The sequence below is a fragment of the Poecilia reticulata genome, chromosome 7 (assembly GCF_904066995.2).
Source record: "Poecilia reticulata chromosome 7, P_reticulata-male-v2, whole genome shotgun sequence".
Taxonomy (NCBI): Eukaryota; Metazoa; Chordata; class Actinopteri; order Cyprinodontiformes; family Poeciliidae; genus Poecilia; species Poecilia reticulata.
The window spans coordinates 26046540-26069657 of record NC_088836.1 but is presented as its reverse complement, the minus strand read 5'-3'; the positions used below and the strand labels follow the sequence as shown (position 1 = coordinate 26069657).

At 38.3% G+C, this 23118-nt stretch overlaps 1 protein-coding gene across 3 annotated transcripts in view; it reads left to right on the top strand.

Annotated features, from left to right (window-relative positions):
- Positions 1 to 23118, top strand: part of kdm5c (lysine demethylase 5C) — a 31705-nt gene extending 8587 nt beyond the window's left edge. For 2 of the 3 annotated variants that reach the window (XM_008414349.3, XM_008414350.3), the window contains exons 7-29: positions 2140 to 2196; positions 5497 to 5620; positions 6955 to 7217; positions 7303 to 7461; positions 8642 to 8761; positions 8841 to 8999; positions 9399 to 9580; positions 9687 to 9849; positions 9931 to 10050; positions 10826 to 11020; positions 11100 to 11281; positions 12201 to 12325; positions 12403 to 12550; positions 12633 to 12723; positions 13291 to 13673; positions 13751 to 13889; positions 14451 to 14630; positions 16415 to 16543; positions 18165 to 18890; positions 20246 to 20288; positions 20373 to 20572; positions 21778 to 21972; positions 22051 to 23118. In XM_008414349.3, the coding sequence (XP_008412571.1) occupies positions 2140 to 2196; positions 5497 to 5620; positions 6955 to 7217; positions 7303 to 7461; positions 8642 to 8761; positions 8841 to 8999; positions 9399 to 9580; positions 9687 to 9849; positions 9931 to 10050; positions 10826 to 11020; positions 11100 to 11281; positions 12201 to 12325; positions 12403 to 12550; positions 12633 to 12723; positions 13291 to 13673; positions 13751 to 13889; positions 14451 to 14630; positions 16415 to 16543; positions 18165 to 18890; positions 20246 to 20288; positions 20373 to 20572; positions 21778 to 21972; positions 22051 to 22059 (4092 nt within the window). In that variant the 3' untranslated portion in view covers positions 22060 to 23118. The remainder of the gene's footprint in view (positions 1 to 2139; positions 2197 to 5496; positions 5621 to 6954; positions 7218 to 7302; positions 7462 to 8641; positions 8762 to 8840; positions 9000 to 9398; positions 9581 to 9686; positions 9850 to 9930; positions 10051 to 10825; positions 11021 to 11099; positions 11282 to 12200; positions 12326 to 12402; positions 12551 to 12632; positions 12724 to 13290; positions 13674 to 13750; positions 13890 to 14450; positions 14631 to 16414; positions 16544 to 18164; positions 18891 to 20245; positions 20289 to 20372; positions 20573 to 21777; positions 21973 to 22050) is intronic. The other variant, XM_008414351.3, reaches the window with a different exon arrangement.

The window sequence follows — 23118 nt, the reverse complement described above, 5'->3', positions numbered from 1 at the left end:
ACATTATTGAAAGGGAAATTATATGTTGTTGTAACTCATAAATTCAAAGTCTTCAAATAATTATTAGACATTGAATTTGAAAAATTCAACTTGTAAAACTGCGATGATTAATAATGTGACGTGGTTGAATATTTTGGTTCATCTAAGAACCAAAATCAGTCAAAAAAGTTTGTATATTTTTGTTAATTTTGATAATTATGGCCAACTTCACATAACAACCCAGTTCTGTTTGAACAATTAAAACAATAAAAATAAAGGACAAGAGTGCAGACTGCACAGTTTAAGGTTTCTCCCAGAAAACTTACTAAGCCCGGTGGTTGGAGCGCTCAGCTGTCATTCATTCAGCTTCCCGTCGTGTTTTTGAGTTAAATGCTTTAAGTTGACAGGAAACTTTAAAGTATCACTTGATAATTATGTCTTATTGGAAGATTAATACCTGAACGCCAACTATAAAGTCTTAAAAAAATGCAAACATTTAAAAACGGAAAAGTAAATAAGCAATGCTAAGCCTGGTGGGGCACAAGTAGAGCCTGGTGGCCCGCCAGACTTATAATACACTGGGGGAAACCCTGCAGTTGTCATATAAACAGTCCCGCCACAAATGCTAAAGAAGCTAGCTGATCAAAGAGGCTTTTTCCAGACACACTGATGGAAATTTGAGTGAAAGGAAGAAACGTTTGGTCAGAAACAGGTTCGTTCTTTGCATTGAGCCCCTCCCCAACCAGAGCCGACGCCAGAAGTATCTCAGGGGGAGAACAGACTGTTGCCCAATGTTGCTGAAATCTTCTCGTGCATTTAGTTTAGAACCCAGCGTACCAGAAGCTGCTTGAAGTCCAGCCTGACATAGTTAGCGATGATTTAGGATCCATGTCGTTTGCAGATGAAGGTGCAGCTGTGTACCTGAAAACTTTAACGCATTTTTTGCTTCTCTCTTTTGCCAAAACGTCTTTTTTTATTTATTTTATTTCCAGCAGAACAAAACTTCTACCCACACTGCCAAAAGGTCCAATACCTGCTTTAATTACCACTGTTAAGATAACAGTGTTTACTGTTAAAATGGTCTGAACCTAAACTTTACAGAGGATTCGTGAATATTCAGCTCTGGAAAAAACTAAGATCCCACTGCCCTGAACCCGACTGGAAAGCTCCTGGTTGTTCCACCAAATATTGATTCCTGATCTCTTCCTGAGTTAAAACATTAGTTTTGTTGTTTCTAAATGAATATAAACTTGTTTCTTTGCATTATTTGAGATCTGAAAGCTCTGCATCCTTTTAGTTATTTTGTCAATTTCTCATTTTCTGTAAATAAAAACTAAATTTTTTGCTTGGAATTTTGGAGACATGTTGTCAGTAGTTTATAGAATAAAAGAATAATGTTCATTTTACTCAAACATAGACCTATGAAGAGTAAAATCAGATAAACTGATCATTTTAAGTGGCCTCCCTCTTAATTTTTTCCAGAGCTGTATTTTTCCATGCTTTGCTGCACCAATGAGACCAGGATATATTTCAGATAAAATATCTCCTGTTAAACTGGGTCTTTGATTATAAAACTTGCTAGTGAAGCTTTAGTTCTCATTCCAATTTATTATTTTCCCCTGTTAAATGACAGAGTGGAAAATACTCAACTGGACTGGACAGATTCAAAGGTTTGGACCCAACAAATTAGTTTCCACATCCTCAGATTAATCTTCTTCATGCTGGCATACTGTTTTAACTTGGTGTGCATGAAAAGCTAAATTGTAAGTAAGCATTTAATTGCAGAACTTAAGACTTTTAACATTTTTTGATTTTTGTCTTAAAAGCTGCCTCATTTAAAATAAATATCTGGATGCAGCTGTTTGTCTACAAAGAGGAATTTGATCGTATTAAATTGACATTTAGAACGGATTATTACATTTTCTAAAATAAAACCCGATCTTCGGTGGTCTTGAAACGTTTTTATCTGTCAAGACGGCAAATGAACAGAAAAAACGCTTTAAATGAGGCAACTCTCCCCAGAACGTTCTGGTAAAGGAATATAATGTGCAGATGTTGAGAGATGTTTTATTCTGGCTCATCTTTTCCAGACTTTACTCCCTGTCGCTTTCCATTTTCCTTGTCTTAGTTTATTGTTGCTGTTATTGTCTCCCCTTGCAGGGTCCAGAGGATCTGGCCCCCCATCCTCTCACCACTGGCTCTCAACTCATCTCTGCGGTACTGCCCCCCTGAGCATAAGAGCTCACTTTCCGCCCCCTCTTCCTTCCCTTTGCTGTCCCTAACCCACCATACTTCAAAAAAAAAAAAAAAGTCTCACTTGTTTTTAAGTACTAAAACATTTTCATTACCATGCAATCACTCCTCTGCTGTCCCCAAAGGACGGGGTGTCGTTTCAGCACAAAAAGCAGTAATTATTAAAATTGCTGTTATCAGTTTTAGCGTTACTGTGTAAAGATGTATTGCAGAGTTTTCAGGTTTTTACAGATGTTGCCAGCTGTTCCTGTATCCTTTTTTAGCCTTTCATCAGTCTATAAAAACATTGAAACTGCTATAAAAAAACGAACTCTTCCAGGGTATTTTTGACTCGCTTTGCTCTCTTTTCTTTCACACATATTCTCTTTATTAATGCTTGCCTTTAAATGCTTACTTGCTGAGCTGTCCATGTCCTAATTTTCTCCACTTCCTTTGATTCGGCCTGCTCTACGATCACTTCAGACGCTAACACTGTGACTGCATGGGTTCTCATTTGAGTGCACTTATGTAGACCTATTAAAAATACTTGTTTAATTAATTACAGAGTACAATTTGTGACTAAAAATAGTCAGATTGGTGAAATTTGCTTTTTTTGCTCGTTTTTAGTTAGTTAAAGCTAACAGTTTTCTGTGAGTTTGTCCTACATCATCATACAAATTTTATTTTGCTCTTTCTGCTTTTGCTTACAAAAGTGTCAATAGTAGAAAGTATGAAGCAAAATTGGAGGAACGACAGAGCTGCAGCTACATGACTGAAGGGCTTGCAACTAGAGATGCACTGTGGCAAATTCCTAATCACCAATTTAAAAATGTTTTTGCCTACCGCTATTTATTTATTTTTATTTTGATCAGATTCTGATTCTTGTTAAGAGATAGAAGCCATATGAGTGTATGTTACTTGGGCACTATTAGCATTAAAAGGGTTTAAATAGTATATTTTTGTAAAAAAAAAAAAAAAAAAAAAAAACGTATTACAAAAACATTTGTAATATATTTTTTATTCTGTTAAGCACTTCTGGATGGATGCAAACTGCATTTGGTTGCTTTGTACTTGACATGTGCAATGACAAAGTTGTATTCTATTCTAAATAACACTTATAGTGTTTAAATAATGCTAATAGTGTCTGAATAACGCTAATAGTGTCTAAACAGTGTCTAAGTAATGCTAATAGTGTCTAAATAACGCTAACAGTGTCTAAATAACGCTAACAGTGTCTAAATAACGCTAATAGTGTCTAAGTAACGCTAATAGTGTCTAAATAATACTAATAGTGTAAATAACACTAATAGTGTCTAAACACTGATAGTGTCTAAATAATGCTAATGGTGTAAATAACACTGATGGTGTCTAAATAACGCTAATTGTGTCTAAATAACGCTAATTGTGTCTAAATAACGCTAATAGTGTCTAAATAACGTTAATAGTGTTATTTCTGTTGTGAACGTGCATTAAGTAGGTACATTGGCCCCAGAGGTGACGTCACACCATGTGCGAGAAAGTGGTCGCCATAAAACAGAATTGTAGTTTTCATTTTAGATCAAAAACAAAAATAGACTTTTTATTTTATTTTTGAATGTTTACCTTTTAAATGTGAGTCTTCCAAAAGGCTGCTAACATTTTGAAATCCAACCTGATCATTGATGGACAGAGTTTGAAATCCTGAATACTCCTCTTTACCTCTGAAAGTCTCACTTCTTTTAGAAGGTTAACATATTTATGAAGTACATTTAAAATAACAAGTTTAACAGCTTAAAACAGCAAAAGTTATCAGAATAAACATTAAATAAATAGCTGATATGCATTTGCTTAAAATAATTATTTTTTGCTTTGTCTGAATTCAATCGTTCTGAGAATTTAAAAAAAAGTGACCACAGCCACAACAAAGAGTCCGTTTAACAGTTAGACTTGGTTTATTTCCTCGTCAGTAAAAGTGAATTACATCTTGTTTGGCGTCGTCTTCGTCCTGAGTTTCTGCTTGATGCATCTCTACCTGCAGCTGCTTTCAGGTGGTCTTGATTCAACCATTTTGGAATCATTGCATTGGGAAAAAGAAACATTGTGGAACAGCATCTTTTAGGGCATTATATGTTTATTTTTCTTTTTTTGTCTGTTGTTTAACAACATCTCAAAGTATTGTGAAAGGCTTTTATTGTGAAACTCTTACTACGCATTAGTTTTCGAATTTGCACCCAGCGTTTCCTGCAGTGGGTCAGTTTTAGTTGTAAAACCTGCTCAAAATGATTATGGGTTTGTTGGGTTTGAACTTTTTAAAATGTGTTTTGACTCTTTGCAGATTTAAACCCGAGTATGTTAGGGCTTTTTAAGTTTTGATAACTTCAATGATTTTCTTTAAAATACGTAAATCCCTCATAGCAGGATTCAGTTCAGGTAAGAGGAAAACGTTGGTTACACGAGAACAGTTCAGAATATCATCACACTGATCATACTGTTGTTTTTCTGTTGTTTTTTCAAAGTAAGATTTGGTATAAAAATACTAAAAGGGTTGACTAAGAATAATTTTTTAAAATAATGCACAAGTTTTTACATTAATAAAATACAAATTATAGTGAAAATAATTAAAATTATAATTTAAATTTTTTGATAATTTTTTAAAAATTAATACAGATTTTAAAAAAATTTAATATACAGATTTTTATGTTGATTAAAAAAATGTAATCATAATTAAAATAAACTTTTTAAAATACATTTTTAAAATTAATACTGATTAATTTTCTTTTTTTTGTTTGATCTAGAAATTTTTTTGAGTTTTTCTAGCAAATTTGAATTTCTTAATTTGAGAATTTTTTTTGGTGAAAATAAAAAGTAGTTAGCAGGGTTGACTCTTGGCAAGTATTTTTTTTATTTTTCTTAAAATGTAAACGTGCATCTCAGGCCTTTTTATTAACTTTCTAATATTAAACACCTTCTAAAAACCTTATTATTTTTTATACGTTTTAATATTTCATTTATATACTAACAGAGAATGCAAAGATGTGGTGGATGTTGAAACTTCTTCCTCACCATCACTGGTTGCTGGTGGGTTTGTTTTCCAGTGACGGATGCTCCTGTCCTTTTAGTCTCCACTGGGTTAAAGGTTAACATTTCCGTCCTTTGAATCCCTAATCCTTTCTTGTGATGCGTTTAGTTCGTTTACTTTGTTCTGCACTCGGTCATCACTCGGCTGTTGCTTTGCTTGTGTGTTTGGTGAAGTAGCTGCTGCTGTCCGTCTGTGGCTTCGTAATGAAAGTGTCGTTTTATTTGCAGCCGGAACCAACAGAGGAAGACATAGAGAAGAACCCCGAGCTGAAGAAGCTGCAGATCTACGGAGCCGGACCAAAGATGATGGGACTTGGACTTGTAGCAAGGGACAAAGGCTTCAAGAAAAAAGGTGAATTAATGTCGTTTGTCATGTTACAAGGAGCTCAGTTTCCATTTACCATATTTTTTGCACAAATTGGAATTAGAAAAATGATTTGAGTTAATGGAAACGCACCAGTTTTGAAAAAAACTCATGTTGTGCGCTAGGATTAGGTGGTTTTTTTGGCTGTAAAGAAATGATTGCATTTTGCAAAACTGCAATATAAGCACTTTTTTTTCTTAATTTTTTTGCTCGACACGCGTCACATGATTAACAGCTGGATGTACTAGGGGCAAAAGTAGAAGGATGATGATAGTGTCTTTTTAAATGACTAAAACTTATTCACTTGATTTTTTTTTTTTTTTTTTTTTATTAAATGGAAACACGGCAGTTACAAAATTGCTTTTTGTCATTTTGTCAAAAAATTTGCTAGAAAAACTAATTCTTTTTGACTTTCAGAATTTTTTTTTTTTTTAGGAAAAATCTGCAGTTTTTGGATCAGTATTAAAAGAATATGAAAACATTTAAATTGGACATGATTAAATTTTAACGTCTTTTTGATATTAGTGGAATATTGACAAAGCAAAGAACTGGTAATGGAAATCTGTGAGATTCTCCTTTCCTTCACCAGCTGCATCTTGGATCGTTGTCTTATGTGATCAAACTTTAATATTTTACTTTATTACACTTAATTTGGTTCCAAAATATTTATATACCTTGCTGCATAGTTTGCTGTTTAAATATTTTATCAAAGAAGCATTCGTCCATTTCCTTCAAATTTTTGTGCAGATAAACCATAAAACATCAGTTTAATTTATTAGAAACCTTTTTAAAGACATATTTATCATATAAAGCTAAGCTGTTTTCATTCTTGGACAATTTTTCCGTGATCAATAAGCTTTGATGCTGTTTATAATCTCTTAAAAGCTTCTGGTTTTATTCTAATCTAGCGCTGAAATATCAGACCATGGCAGATGGTCTCCCATAGTCCTGATATTTGGTGAAATTGTGATCATTTTTATTCTAAAAATCTGTTATTATTACTAAAATGCATTTATAGTTCCTCATTAAAACATGTTGCAGATCAGTGTGTAGATATTGTGTGCATACTACTACCATATAATTGGTTTTTTAAGGTTTTACCTCGCGTTACTCCTGATTCTGCTGCATTCGGTTGAGTAATCAGTTCACTCAATTGACTCAAATCTTTTTAGTCCTACTTACAAATGTGTATACAATCTATTTTAACGAAAAAAGTAATAGTTCTCTGGTTTAATTCATAGCTTTCTTCCATAATTGAAACCCTCCAGAGTTTTGTGATAAGCAGAGTTGAAGATGTCGTTCTTTTCCTCTCTCCTTTTCAGATGATCTGCCTCAAACTGTTACCATCAAGGACGCCACACTTCCTGCTTCTGACGATGCTTCTGATGACGCTCCCATCAAACCTGAGGGTCTCGACCCAGAAGAGAAGCAAACTGATGAGGGTTCATCCAATCCGCAGCTTCCTCCTCTGACTGTTATAGTCAAAACGGAAGTGAAGAAGGAAGAAGTAAAGGCGGAATACGGAGAGGATGATGGATCCAAAATGACCATGAGGCTCAGACGAAACATTACCAACCCTCAGTGTGTAAGTCCAGGAGTTGCTGCACTTTTCATTTGTTCTGATCTAATGACATGATAATTAAAGTTTTCTTCGTTTCGTGCTTCCAAAGGTGGATTCTTTCATCTGTCGGATGTGCGGCCGGGGAGATGACGATGAGAAACTCCTGCAGTGCGACAGCTGTGATGAAAACTATCACACCTATTGTCTCCTCCCGCCGCTCACTGATCCTCCAAAAAGCAAGTGGCGATGCCCAAAGTGTGTCGCTGAAGTAAGTTGAAAGATTTTATTTTAAAAGACTCTAAAGCTGCGTTCACACTGCAGCCTGAAGTGAAAGTGGATTTTTAATTTTTTAATATTTTGGGCGTTGTCGTTCACACTTCCAAATATATGCGACTTGTATGTGATCTCAAGTGAGAACTATAAACGACCTGAAAGTGTCCGCATGCGCAGTAGAGGGCGCAATACCGTCACACATCGAGAGCGCGCTCAGTGTTTTGCCAACTGTGAAGATGAAGAAGAAGAAGTGCTCAGTGTAGACATGGTGGAGCTCATCTTACGATTTTGAGGTTGTTGCCGACCGGAGCAGCACATTAACAACTCATTATAGTTCGCCATGGTTGCTGTTTTTCTTCCCGGTTGGACGTATCGGGTGCAGAGTAGTGACATCTGTTGAGTATCAGTGACGTTCAGGTTGGATGGATGCGACCTGGACGTTGGGTCACATCAGAGTTAGATGTGTATCGGATATCCAAGCAGCCTGGGTCGCATTCGGAAAACATCCGACTTGTGTTGTTCAGACGATCATGAAAAGATCAGCTTCAGGTCGCATTAAGGCAAAAAGCTCAGAATCAGGTCTCTTCAGGCTGCACTGTGAACGCAGCCTTAGTCACGTCAGAGTTTATTTATGCAGCACATTTACAGCAGCCTCAGCTGAGCAAGTTGGTTCACAACAAACACAACATCACAGGCAGATAAATTATAAAATAGAACATAAAATTAAGTAAAAATAAAAAGACGAATATAAATTTGGCAACAATACCAAAAGCTATTAGTATGAATGAAAACCAAACAATACCTACATTTTAGCTGCAGAATTTTTCTTTCTTTTTATTACCGTTTCTCTTTAACTTGTGTGGAAGGCCAGGGAGATTAGACGAGTTTTCGCTCTGGACTTAAACTGACCGACTGAGAGCTGAACGGACGGAGGGAGACGGATCGAATTTAGAACCACATTTCCAACCAACCTGGTTACATTAAAAAAAAATCTGATCCATGTTGTTCCGACGTTCATGAACAGATCAGCTTCAGGTCGCATTAAGACAGTAAAATCAGAATCAGGTCACTTCAGGCTGCAGTGTGAACGCAGCCTTATTGATTTCTCTCAGCCACATGAGAGGCCAGGGTTACTTTTGAGTTTCCTGACTTGTCGCTTCTTGTCTTTTCCTCAGGAGTGCAAGAAACCGTCAGAAGCCTTTGGCTTTGAGCAAGCAACAAGAGAGTACACTTTGCAGAGTTTTGGAGAAATGGCCGACTCGTTCAAAGCCGATTACTTCAACATGCCTGTTCATGTGAGTTCAGCTGGAAATTACTGGCCTGATGTGAGATTAGAGACGGAGGTTAAGTGTCCGGCGCTCTTGTTTTGTGTAGATGGTTCCCACTGAACTGGTGGAGAGGGAGTTCTGGAGGTTAGTCAGCAGCATTGAGGAAGACGTGACCGTCGAGTACGGAGCCGACATTCACTCCAAAGAGTTCGGGAGCGGCTTTCCGATGAATAACGGGAAGAAGGAACTCACAAAAGAAGAGGAGGTATGCTGATTGTTTCTCTTCTTAGCTCATCGGTTGTTAATGGCTTTCCTGTATCGCTCTGTGGCACATTTTGATTTAAAAAATGAGCCTCTTTTATTTTATTTATATAAGATAATACTTTTATCATGTAAGGGGGAAGAATTTTGTTTGTCCCAGCATAGCACACAATAATAATTAAAATAAGTAAATAAATGACAAGTAAAGTAACAATAATAATAAACTTACGACAAATAACAGTGGGCAGTGGCAGTCTGTTATAAATTGTATATATGTTGGTAAATACAGATGAAAATATTAAATTATGATTTGCATATTCTCCATGAATGATGTTTGTAGCCTGAATTGTTCAAATTAAACCCTGTTTGGTGAACCTGAGCCGTTTTTGCCTCTGTTGGGCAGGACTACGCGCGCTCTGGCTGGAACCTAAACGTGATGCCTGTGCTGGAGCAGTCGCTCCTCTGCCACATTAATGGAGACATCTCCGGGATGAAGGTTCCTTGGCTTTACGTGGGCATGGTGTTTTCAACGTTCTGCTGGCACATTGAGGATCACTGGAGCTACTCCATCAACTACCTGCACTGGTACTTCACCTTCAGTGCCTCTGTCTGTGTCCCTGTGTGAGCATGAATGCAGTAATAAAGTGTTTAAGTGAAGCTTGAGGCTCCGTTTTGCTCCCCTAACCTGCAGGGGTGAACCCAAGACCTGGTATGGAGTTCCCTCTGCGGCAGCTGAGCAGCTTGAAGATGTCATGAAGAAGCTGACGCCAGAGCTGTTTGAGTACCAACCCGACCTCCTGCACCAGCTCGTCACCATCATGAACCCCAACATCCTCATGGCTCATGGTGTACCGGTCAGTACCGCATCAGCAACGGCTCAGACAGGAACCGCTCTGTGAAGCTTCTCCAGCTAACTTCCTGTTTCCAAACTCTAGGTGGTTCGCACCAACCAGTGTGCCGGCGAGTTTGTGATCACCTTTCCTCGAGCCTACCACAGTGGCTTCAATCAGGGATATAACTTTGCTGAAGCAGTCAACTTCTGCACTGCAGATTGGGTACGTTTGGCTCACTTTGGTCTAATTTGAAGAGTCGCAATAAGAAATAAATCAATTGATTGCATGATAAATTAAAACAAGCTCAGTAATTTCCATTTATTCACTTATTTGATTTCAAACGGAAAAAGTAAAAACTAATTATTATGGCCAATTGATGTTCAATTTTACATCATTTGTTAAAAAAGGAGCAGACAGAAGATAATATGGTTTCCTGCTCCTCTCCTACTCGACTTATAAACATTTAAATCTACAAACATCAATTAATCTTAAACTATTTTCACGTGGTAGGACACTTTAATCCCACATTCTCATCCTTAAATGCACAATTATTTTAGACATTTTTAAAATCATCAACAGCATTTTTGGTCTTTGCGACAACATATTTCGCAATGAGCTCATTTTTAAACAGTTTTTTAACCTGCTTTAATTTTACATTTACAGTTTTATTTTCTCTGTTTCTACCAAAGACTGGATGACAGAAGTCGTCAGTCTGATACTTTGGTGAAATTATTTGAAGGACAATTTTGTTTATAGACAGAAACAAGAAATAAAATGAATTATTTTTTATTTATTTATTTGTGATATTTAAAATGTTTTCCAGTGTTAAATGTTCATTGGAGTTTGAAATTTACTGCGATTTAAGAATGTGTTACTGATAATAACCTCAAAGCAACAATAACTTCTGTAGTTTATCATCCAGCTAAGTGTATTATCGAGACAGACCTAATTTGCAGTTCTGCATGATACTAATGACTTTATGTGTTTGCATTTGCAGCTCCCTGCTGGTCGACACTGTATCGAGCATTACCGCCGCCTGAGGAGGTATTGTGTGTTCTCTCACGAGGAGCTCACCTGTAAAATGGCTGCATGTCCAGAAAAACTGGACCTTAACCTGGCTGCAGCTACGCATCGGGAGATGTTCATCTTCGTTCAAGAGGAGAGAAAACTGCGCAAGAATCTGATGGAAAGGGTGAGGCGCAGAAGTGAATCGTGTGGTGCTAATCTGGAGGTAGACCGTGGCTGACGTGAGGATTTGTCTGCGTTTGCAGGGCATCACAGAAGCAGAGCGAGAGGCTTTTGAGCTGCTGCCTGATGATGAGAGACAGTGTGATAAATGCAAGACGACGTGCTTCCTCTCCGCTCTGGCCTGCTCCAACTGTCCCGAGCGACTCGTGTGTCTCTATCACACTCAGGATCTGTGCAACTGCCCCACCGAAAAGCTCTACCTCAGGTCTGACCTTTGAAAATTAAGTAAAAATAACTGTGAAACCAACGTGAAAACTAATGAACAGGCATTTAAAAAATGCTGTGAAGTGGTCTCACTTTCCAAAAGCCGTTAACTGATAATTGGAAGTATTTCAGATTTGGACTGAAATGATTAATCATGAAGTAATCGTCAACTAATTTAGTAATTGATTAATCATTGACTGGATTATACCAAAAACGGCGTTTTCTGAAAGGACAAAATATTCAGAGCTGATATTTAAACTAAAACTGTGGGGAAAAAAAGTAACATTTTGCTTCTAAGATAAAAAAAAAACCTTTAGAAAGAGAAGTTATTTCTACCCAGATCTTCTCTAGTGTCATAATTTTAACTTCACGTGGTTCCAGTTCTGTAAAACCCATTTTGTGATCTGATTATTGATATTATTGATTAATGTGTTCCTAATATGGCATTAAAAGGCTTAAATGGTTGAATAAAAAATTAGCAGAATTTGATACTTTTTATCAGATTAATCGACAGATTAATCGACAGACTAATCGATTAATCGTCAGAATGATGGATAGTATAATCGATTTCTGAAACGGTAATTAGTTGCAACCCTAAGATGATGTTGTTTATGGCTGATGTAACAAACAAAGAGACAATGAAGTGAAGGCTTAAATAAGGTTTTCTAGGTACTTAAAAAAAACATAAATTGATCTTTGGCAATTTGGTGCATCTGAAAAAACGACTTCTACTTGCAGAGTGTAAGCAGAAGCTGCAGTCAGAGAGGAAAAAGTAAATAAGTTTAATTATCAACAACAATGAAGGAAAATATATAGGACTGAGTATAGAGCCTTGGGGAACACCTCAGCAAGTCCCGTCTTTAATTTTTCCAGAGCCTTGTTTCCCTCCTTTACTCATGGTTTTGATTTTTACCCTGCAGGTACAGATACACCCTGGATGAGTTGCTGGCCATGCTCCATCGGTTAAAGGTCAGGTCGGAGTCCTTCGATTCCTGGGCCAACAGAGTAAAAGAGGCGCTTGAACAGGAGGAAGGACACAAAATAGGTAGAAAATCCTCATAAATGATAAGATCAACTTCTCTTCTGGGTTTAGTTTAACGTTAAGTGAAAATTTATTTGCAGAAATTCTTGACTTGGAGAAGTTGAAGGCGGAAGCAGCAGAGAAACGGTTTCCCGACAACGAGCTCCTCAGGAAACTCAACGCTGTTTTTAAAGACATCGCGTTCTGCCATCAGACGAGCGCCGAGCTCCTCAGCAACACAAAGACTGGGTGAGATGATTCACAGGCTTCACCTCTTACATTAGCAGCTTATTATTCAGGCTTGAACAACTTCCATGTTGTTTCCTTTCAGTGATGAAAGGATGACTTTGGCTGAGCTGAAGTCCTTGGTTGAGAAAATGCAAAACCTGCCATGTGTGATTAAACACTTAAAGGAAGTGCAGGTAAGAAACATGTCGAATAACGTTGCAGTAAATCACGTATCAAACTGGAGGCCTGGGGGCCAAAAGTGGCCCCACATAGGCTGTTTATGTGGCCCTCCAGACTCCAGAGGAATGCACTAAAACAATCCTTAAAGAATAATTTTTTATCAATCAAATCTTAGCAGAATAATAATTCAAAAGTGACTCAATTATTCGTTTGAGTCTTCTAATATATTCCTAATATTGCATAAAAAAGACTTAGTTAAATGAAAAATCTGCAGAATATGACACTTTTTTTATCTGATTAATTGTCATAATAATCAATAAATCGTCAGAATGATTGATTGAATAATCAGTTTATAAAATAATGATTAGTTGCTGTCCTCATCGAATGCTCAGATGGCTACTTATTAATATTTTAACAGTTTAATGGGTTTTATCAGTACATTGTGGTACCAACTGGCCCTTTAAGAACATAAATGAAAATAGAATGCCATAAACAAACAACCCAATGTGATCAAACTGTAGGAACATGTCTCATGAAATTATTTGTCTAAAATTCTTGCTTTCGATGTTTAATTTTTCAAGGCGGTTTTGCAAACAGTTGAGGATTTCCGAAAACAGGCCCAAGTCCTGGTCAACAACAAGGACTGGAGGAAAGAGTCGCCTCCTCCTGAGCAGCTGCAGAGCCTGCTGGAGGACGGGGGCAAGCTGCCCGTCGTGGTGCCCGAGTGTAATTTACTCCAGGGCCTGAAGGCGCAGGGCCACTGGCTGGAGGAGGTGAGGCACACGCTGGGCACAGGCGGAGGGGAGAAGCACGAGGTGACGCTGGAGGTGCTGAGGAACCTGATGGAGGCAGGCTGCAACGTGGCTCAAAGTGTATCCGTGGAAACGGCCATGGCGGAGCTTCAGGAGCTGCTCACCATCGCCGAGCGTTGGGAGGAGAAGGCACAGATCTGCCTGGAGCAGAGGTAACGACCCCTAATTCATTTGGCAGCTGTGATGACGATGTAGAGACGTCAGATGATCTTTTGTTTCGCTCCTGCAGGCAGAAGCATCCTCTCTCCACCCTGGAGGCGATCGTGAACGAGGCCCAGCTTATCCCCGTCAAGCTGCCCAACATCGAGGCTCTGCGGGGCTGCCTGACGCGCGCGCGGGCCTGGGTCACAGACCTGGAGGAAATCCAGGTACGAAGAAAACCAAGCAACACAGTTTATACTAAATACAGGAGCAGGACCTCTTCTGCACTGCAACAACACAAAATCTTACCAAGTAGTTCTAGTTTATGCTGCAGATGTCTTCGTACACACAAAATAAGTCGAGGCAACTTTATTTATGTTTCACCTTTCAGCCTGAGACAATTGATCCGAAACGGAAAATAGATTAAATAAACCAGCAATTAGACAAAAAGTACATGGTGAGATTTTTCTAACATTATTTTAGTCATTTGTTTCAGGAATCTTGCTATATATATTTTTTTGTTTATCAGGAGATTATAGATTTATCTACATTACATACATTTTGCAAAACTTGCATAACTTCTGAATTTTTTTCCCTTAATGAACATAAATCACCATACGGACATAACATAAGAGAAAAATAAAATAAATAAAAGGAAAATTTTATAAAATATATACATATATATATATATAATATTTTAGGGTCCTGTTATATTTTTGCTGTTTCTTTCATGTTTGTGCTCTAAGCCAGGAGAAATGAATAAATAGTTGTGAAATGTGTCATTGCAGAACGGGGAGCATTACCCATGTCTGGACGACCTGGAGGGCCTGGTGGCGATTGGGAGGGACTTACCGGTCTTAATGGAGGAGCTGAGGCAGCTGGAGCTGCAGGTGGCCAGCGCTCACTCCTGGAGGGACAAGGCCACTAAAACCTTCCTGAAGAAAAGCAGTCAGCACAGTTTACTGGAGGTGAGCCTGAAACAAGCCAGAAAACTTGTTAGCCTTCCTGTTATTAAGAGCCCACTGCACTGAGCCCCACTGAAAACCTCCAGGTTTTTCCACCAAATATTGATTGCTGAACTTTTCCTGAGTTAAAACATTCATATTGTTGTTTCTAAATGAATGTTAACTTGTTTTCTTTGCATTACTTAAGTTCTGAAAGCACCAGAGGTCGCGCTAGACTTTTTTGTTTGCCGTCATTTTGATCGATAGGATTAACAAAAATCTGTCATGGACCATTTTTACCCGTCAAACTCTAATCTCATTAATATCGGCTATTTAGCCGCATTTTTATGTGGTTTAGTTAATATTCACTCAGTTGAACCGTGAATCCAGATCCCATCACACATAAAGCAGATGAACGGATCTAACTGACTGAGCCCCCAATAACTTGTAGTAAATTAAACGACTACACTTAAATTGCATCACTTCACCTGCTGCGGTCTGAACTCACAGCTTCATAAATTCATCCTGGTTCCCATCTGCAGAGAAATCTGCGCTAATTCATCAGTCAGTTGGATCTGCCTGATCCAAACCGATCAGTTGAACTTTTTTTTACCGTGTGCGGTCCGGACGTGCGCTTTTACGAGGATTTTTATTTATTTTTTTGCATGGTTTCACTTCCCCGAAGTGGAGAGATGTTACTCTTCTGGGCGCGGGACGGTAACGTCTTCAGCTCCACTTGTTAAAACCGCAGGATGAGTTGAGTTTAATTCTTCGAATAAACAGAATTAAACTGCAGCGGACTACGGTGTAATTAATGTCTGCACTTTTATTTATTTCCTCAAGATCAACTGCAGGCTCCTCTGTTTAGAGTATAAATGGATTAACGCAACATTGCATCCTCTTTAGTTTTCTCTGTTCTGTATGTAATGGAGACTGAAATTAAACACGCCGTTTCTACCAAAGGTTTGTAAAGTGCTTCTGAACCAGACTCGCTCCAGTGCGTCCGGTCCGTAACTCTTCAACACGCCGTCAGAAAGACCCATTTAGTTCAGAGTCCCTGAGATGATATTCACAAAGGATCTTTTATTAATTGATTTTAGTTGCCTCTGAGATTAAATCTTTGCGTAAAGTCTGAAATGTCTGCCCATGTGCACCAGTCAAGGGTGTTAATTATAACCTGTCAAATGACCGACGGACTTTAAATTTTTCCGTTATTTAAAAAAAATAACTGGTCAAATACAGAAAATATTCCGTTAACCTCTGGAAAGCACTACATCTTTTTGGTTATTTTGGCCATTTCTCATTTTTTGTAAATACAAAATTTTTACTTGGAATTTCAGAGACATGTTGTCAGTAGTTCATAGAATAAAAGAACAATGTTCCCTTTACTCAAACATAAACCTATTAAAAGTAAAATCAGAGAAACTGATCAGTTTAAGTGGTCTCATAATTTTTTCCAGAGCTGTGTATATATTTTTGTAAATTTAGTGGTTGCAACTTAACTTTGTGTTCAAATTTAAATTCAGAAATACTTTATTGATCCCAAAGGGAAATTAGATGTTGTTATAAGTCATTAATTCAGATTCTTCAGAGTTACTGTAGATGGTGATGTTGGCAGGAATGATCTCTTGTAGCAGTCTGTATTTTAATTATCTTATTGATTAAGATTAATTGTATAATTTTAATTAATTATATGATTAAAATTGACAATTTAATGACATACTTCTCAGTTCCAGGTCTATTGTGTTTCTCGCACCTTGTCAAACTGCTGTAAGCGTTAACTGTGACCCGTCCTTCGCCTGCCGCAGGTTTTGTGTCCGTGTGTGAAAAGGAGAGAGCGCCGGACCGAGTCGGAGCCGCTGGACGAAACTCTGGACGACTCTGATTCCAACACTTTGGGTCTCTCTGCTCAGGCGCTCAGGGACCCGGCAGCTATCGTAAGAATCCTGAAACCCAACCTCCAGGTCAGGGGGGTCCAACCTGTGGCCCTGGGGCTATTTTGTGGCCCTCTCACGGAATTTTGCAATTCAAGAATGATAAAAATGTAGGCGATTGTAGTCGGGGTAAAATGATCAACATAATGGAAAATGACAAACCATTTGTCTTTTCATAACCAGCTTTTGCAATAATTAAACAAACATCTTTTCAAAGAATTTGTTCTAAAGTCGACTTCACTTCACCAAATCAGATTTTATTTTATTTGTTAAACTTGGCAAAACAAATATTTTCAAAGAAAGTGACTTTCTCTGTTTTTATAACTGAAGATTAATTTGTTCAATTAATCTTCAGTTTAATTGAACAAATTAAATTGAAGATTTAAATCTTCAGTTTAACAAACGAAGAAATATTTTCCAAAAAAAAAAGTCTACTTTGGCTGCAGGTCCATACTGACGACAAACTAGCAATATGACGGTAAAAGCAGAACGCACATGAATATGTGTGTTAGCAAATTAGCCGTGTCTGTTTTTTTTCTTCTACGTCGGACTCACTGCAACCATTTAACTGCCTTCAACAAACAGTCTAAGGTGAACTCAGTTATCGCGGCGTAATTTACTCTTACATGTTTGTGGTCTGAGTTGTGAACAAAATATTTTTAATTTAATATAAATGTGCAAAATCCTTTGCAAGTTTCAGATCTGCAAAGAATAAGTCTTCACTTTCCTACTTAATTTTTTTGCTTGGTTGTTATTATATTATTATTATGATGATGCTGCATAATAGTAATTAGTTTAGTTTATTGTTCTGCTAACAAAAACAAAAAAAAAATGTTAAAAATTATAACTTTTTTCTGATTAAATTTTTTATTATTCTAAAAAACTAAATCTTAGTGTTTTGGTCTGGTTTCTAGTGTAAATTTCTTAATACACTTGAAACAAGACAAAACTACATACAACTTTTCAGGAAGATGAGTTTATTTTAAGTCAATCATTCCTTAATATTGATGAAAAAGTTCTAGTTCTACTGGCCGATTATTTCATGATCGGGGCGCTGCACTGTTACCTAGCAACCCCAGCCAAGCCCAGCCCGTCACCTAGCAACCCAGTTCTAGTTCTACTGGCAGATTATTTCATGATTGGGGCCATTTTGTGGCCCCGATCATGAAATAATCGGGGCTGCTGTTACCTAGCAACCTCAGCCAAGCCCAGCCAGTCACCTAGCAACCCAGTTCTAGTTCCACTGGCATATTATTTCACTTATAAAAATTTATATTTACCATTATAAGCAACAGTTTTATCAATATTGTAGAATTTATTGATTTAAAACAAGCTCCTGTATTTTGCTGAAAAGTTATTAGTAAGTTAGTTTTGTTTTATTTAAAGTTTACTAAGATATTTTTGCGAGAAACTAGACCTAAAATAGTTGATAAAATGTTGTGTTTTTTGCATTGCGAGTCGTTATAACTTCACAATTTTGTCCCACATGACTAAGTCTTTGAACCTCCCTGCTCTAAAGAAAGCAAACGACTCTTTTTCCTCTTTTTTTTCTTTGTAGATTTGTATTTTACGCCTCACTGGCTCCAGATACGTTTGTGTGATTGTGCCGGTGTTTCGTTTCCAGGTTTTGGCTTTCAAGGAAGGGGAGCACCAGGAGAAGGAGGCTCTGCTGAGGCTACAGAAACTGAACTTGTGTAAATCTGGACTCAGCTCGGCGAGCTGTAAGGAAAACGGGTGCTGGGACGAGACCATGGACACGGACGCGTCGTGTCGTTCTGGGGACTCTGTGAAGGATACCAGAAATGGCAGCCGCAGCGCCGCCGCCGCTCAGTCGGTGTGCGTGTGCGCCGGGCCGCCGCGGGCGCCTCAGCTCCGCTGCCATCTGTGCAAGGACTGGTTCCACGGCGGCTGCGTTTCGTTCCCCTCCCTCTTGCCGCCCTCCAGCCCACAGAGCAACCGTCTCTGCTGGTGGGACTGGGACACCCGCTTTTTGTGCCCTCAGTGTCAGCGGTCGCGCCGCCCTCGTTTGGCCACCATCTTGGCGTTGCTGGTGGCGCTCCAGCGGTTGCCCGTGCGCCTGCCGGAAGGAGAGGCTCTGCAGTGTCTGACGGAGCGAGCCATCACCTGGCAGGGCCGGGCCAAGGAGGCGCTGGAGATGCCGGAGCTGCAGCGAGTGCTGCAGGAGCTGCAGGAACTCGCAGAGAAAGAGGAGCAGAAGGAGAAGGACGCAGAAGGGAACTCGGTTATCGTCTTATCTGACTCTGAGGGAGGAGAAGGAGAAGACGGCGTCATCGACTTAACAGAGGACAGCTCACCCATAAAGAAGACGAAGGAACTCGATGCTTCACAGGTAAGTTACGTTTTTCAGCTTGTTACCATTTTCATCTTAACGTTTCAACTCATAATGATTCGTCAAATGATTCGAATTTTAAAATTCCCAGAGGCTTCATTAAGTTACCTTTTAGCACCAGCTGCAGTTTTATGGCCGACCGCCGATTACAATCTTTAAAAACCCTGACCTGCCAATTCTGATTTTGGCTGATGTAATTTTTTTTATCTGAAATGTTGATCACAGATCTCAGAAAATTAAGAATGTTTGAGCCAGTAAATTATTGCACCTTTCGTGCACTGCGTGGATTTTTTTACAAGAAGGTCTGGTTACCTGGATTTAAAAGCCCAGTTCTTGCATGTCAGAGTTAAACACATCGTTTAAATAACTTAAATATATAAAAAATATGTATTTAAATCCATTGGCTCAACTTATTGAAACCATGTTGGTCTTATAATTAAAGGGATTAAAAATGTCTTAAAAGTCTTGAATTTAAATTACTGCAGAAACACTTTAGTAAACAAAGAAAATTTGATTTTATTTTTAGTATTTTGACTTGTCAGAGGCTAACAGTGAGCAAAATAAACTTGATAAATTATTTTAAACTGCTACTAGTTTGAAATCCTTCCACACCTCTGACTTTGCTTTCTGCTGGATTATTAGTGTAACTTTCCTGTTTTTAGCTTTTATTTTTTATAATCTGGTTCCATTTTCTTGCTCATCAAGAAGAGTAATAATGTGGGGGGAAAAAACTGAAAAAAAACCGTAAAAAACTATTTTATGAATTATTAAAATTTGAGAGTAGGTTAGAATAGGTTTTTTCAGTTTAATTTTTAAAAGTTTGCAACATTTCTCATCTCTTTGCATTTTCAATTCTTTTTTCATGCTTCTAACTTGCGACTAAAAATGATTCAGTTGAATTGTGTTTTAAGGAATAAAATTTCTCGTTAATCATCCTGCGGTTGTAGTAGGAGGGTTAATGAGACATTTGACAGCAAAGACCGAGTGAGGGGAGGTGTCCCATCAGACCGTCAGTTCCCAAAACCACACACACAAAACATTAGTAAAAACGCACGTAGGGTCAGTGCCAGGCTCCCAGACTGCGTCCAGAACGAAAAGCTCATCATCTTTTAGGACAAGAGGGTTAAAAAGAACTAAACAATTTTTTTATTGTTTTCTCATGTATTTCTTTTACTTCCTTAAGTAGCTACTGCAGAACACGATGTTTATTTTATTCAATTAATTGTCAAAATAAACAGTAGATTACTGAAATAATTGTAATCTCAACAGCTCTAGTTGTAACAGAACCTGAGCTTTGTCACATCTTCTGTAAACGTGTCAAACCTTTAAATATCTGTCCTGTCTCTGTTTGGCAGGCTGAGTGTCAAAATGGCATCAACAAGAAGTCAAATGTTACAGGTAAGACGTTCTGCTGGTTTCTTCCTACGAACCGCATCCTGCTGAAGGAACGTTTTTAATGCTGCCCTCTCGTTTTGCTCCCAGGCGTGGAGTCTCTGCTGCCCCTGCTGCCTCTGCTGAAGGGCCGAGTGGTGACGCTGCCGCAGAGCGCCAGGGAGCAGCTGGAGAAGCTGCAGCTGGAAGGAGACCTGCTGGAGGTCACCTTGGACCAGACCTACACCATCCACAGAGTCCTGCAGGCCGCCTCAGACCCTCCCACAGAAACTCTGCAGACCCTCATTCAGGTCAGGCACAGACATGCAGCAAAACGTTCTAATGAAAGGTAGCAAAAACGTTTTAGTCAAAGCTGCGGATGTACAGCAGAGTATGTTAAAACGGATTAAAACTAAAGATGCTCTTTAGGCTTTCAGCAAAGGTTTCTGTTTTTTCTATTCAGATGCTTTATTTATGTGTAACTCGTTAAACTCACAGAAAAATCTTACAATTGTATCCGTAACTTTCTAAATTTCAGGAACACATCATTAAAAAGTGGGTAATTAACAAAAATGGCTTAACAACTGATTTTAATGGTTGGCTAGATTCCAAAACTTACCGTTTTCTGTTATAAGGTGCTAAAATCAGGTTACCTTGATTTTTTTTAAAGCATTGAACTTCAATGCCAGAGTAAAAAAGCATCAACATACTTTAATAACTTAAATATATGAACAAAAATATATTTAAATCTAATGGGGACAACTTATTTTTTTTATTCATGTTGGTCTTAAATGTAAAGATTTTTAAAATTACGTGACAGAAACCCTTTAATAAACAAAGAACGGATTTTTTTTTTTCTTCAGGTGTTTTGATTTGTTTGCTACCAATCAGAGGTGATCAATGAAAATGTAATTTTGATAACTGAACGGAGGTTTAAATACATAACTTATCTGGAGAACAGTAGCTGCGTTTCCATTATAGATACGTGCAAAACATTGTCAATATTCCACTAATATGACACAAAAGAAAAATTTGTAATTGTGGTGTTTCCATTAAGTAATAAAAGCAATTAAAATCACACATTAATAAGTTTAAGTGATTAAAAAAACATGCCACTCCATCATGTTCCCACCACTTCCTGTTGTTGTCGTCTTTGTGGTTTCCACCAGAAGCAACATCCTGTAGTGGATCGTGTTTTTTTACCTGCAGTTTTCAGTACAGCAAAAAAAATAAATAAAAATTACATCATCATGCCAAAGCGTTTCACCTAAAAATTTGTTGATTTCTTTCCAAAATTGTTGTTTCTATTAAGCAAATTTATTTTCAAAATGTGAAATTGTTCAATTGTATGGTCAGTGGAAAGGCAGCTAGTGATGACGCAATATTCCCGGGTTAATTATTTATATCTGATGATGAAAATGAATTAAGCATTAAGCAAAATTAAAGAATGTGGCTCCAGGTGTTTTTATGAAACGCTCTGGCAACTGAATTAGTAACATTTTTACTCTCTCAAAAGATCGAGCTTGAGGAGCAGAGGGGGGCGAGGACGAGCCGCGGACGACCCAAGGACAAAAGGAAGAGAAAGGGTCACCGAGGCGGCAGCGCGGACGCAGCAGGGCATCAACTCCAGGACGCCTCCCAGTCGAAGAAAACCTGCCCTCTGAAAAGCAGCCCGCCTCCTCCTCACTTGAACGTCGAAATCCATCCAGAGGTAACGCTTTGGTTCCCAGAAACGCCTCTAAATGCCTCCTGATTTCATCGCAGCGTAATCGTGTTTCTGTTTGCTCAGATTTTGTGATGCAGCCAACGTGGGAGCTGCGTGCAAAAACATCTGTCCAGGAAATTCGAGAAGCAGAACTCTCCGTGCCAGAAACAGTGTCAAGTTATAGAAAGATGCAGGACATCCCCCCCAGGTCCCCTTCCCACTTCCTCCTCCTCCATTTACCCCGACGCCGCTTCATCCCTCACTCATGTGGTCAGACACTAACAGAGAAATGACTCTTCTTCTGCACTCCACCGTCGCATCGATAACTCAGCAGTATCTCGCTCATTTTTATTTTATTATTTCGTCACATACTCTTACCTGAACATTTCTGTCCAGACTGTTGGACCGATGCGAGACTTGCCGTTAAAGCAGCTTCTTTGGTTTCAAGTTCTCCGAGGTCAGTCGGTTTTGCTTTGTACTACTCCCCACGTTGCTAAACGCTAGTTCAGTCTCAGGACCAACAGCATCACTTTCACTTCCTTTGAGCGCTCATGTTGACCTTGGATAAGCTAATTTAAACTGTTATTTGGGCCTGAATCCTGACGCTGAGTGCAGGATTTAAGACTGCTGACCTGAGACAAGCGGCACCATGGTTACACTTTTTTTTTTTTTTTTTTTCTTTTTTTTTTTAGTTGTATTTAATCTTGTGTTTGAAGCTGTTCCTATGAGATGTGCATTTTCAACACCCTGAGTAAATTTTGGGAAGTGTTTTAAAAACAGGCATTAATGTTTTTGGTGCTACTTTTCCAGAATAAACATATATATGTACCTCTTGGCTTTATCTTTCCATCCTTACCTTCTGCTCAATGCTTCGTTTTTGTAGATGCCATCCTTTTTGACTCCATGATGTATTCCTCTCAGTCTGATCCACCATCTCATTATTTTCACTTTGCAAAGTAAGGTTACTTAAGTGTAACTCACCTGGTCTCAATTTGTTTTGTTTATGAGCTCAAATGACTATATTATTATTATTATTATTATTGTTGATATTGGAGACACAGAGTTGTCGTGAGTTTGTGTATAAACTTTTCATTTTACTGTTGCCTTTGTTTCTTTTCACTCTTGTTAGGAAAAAATAAAAGTTTAGAATTG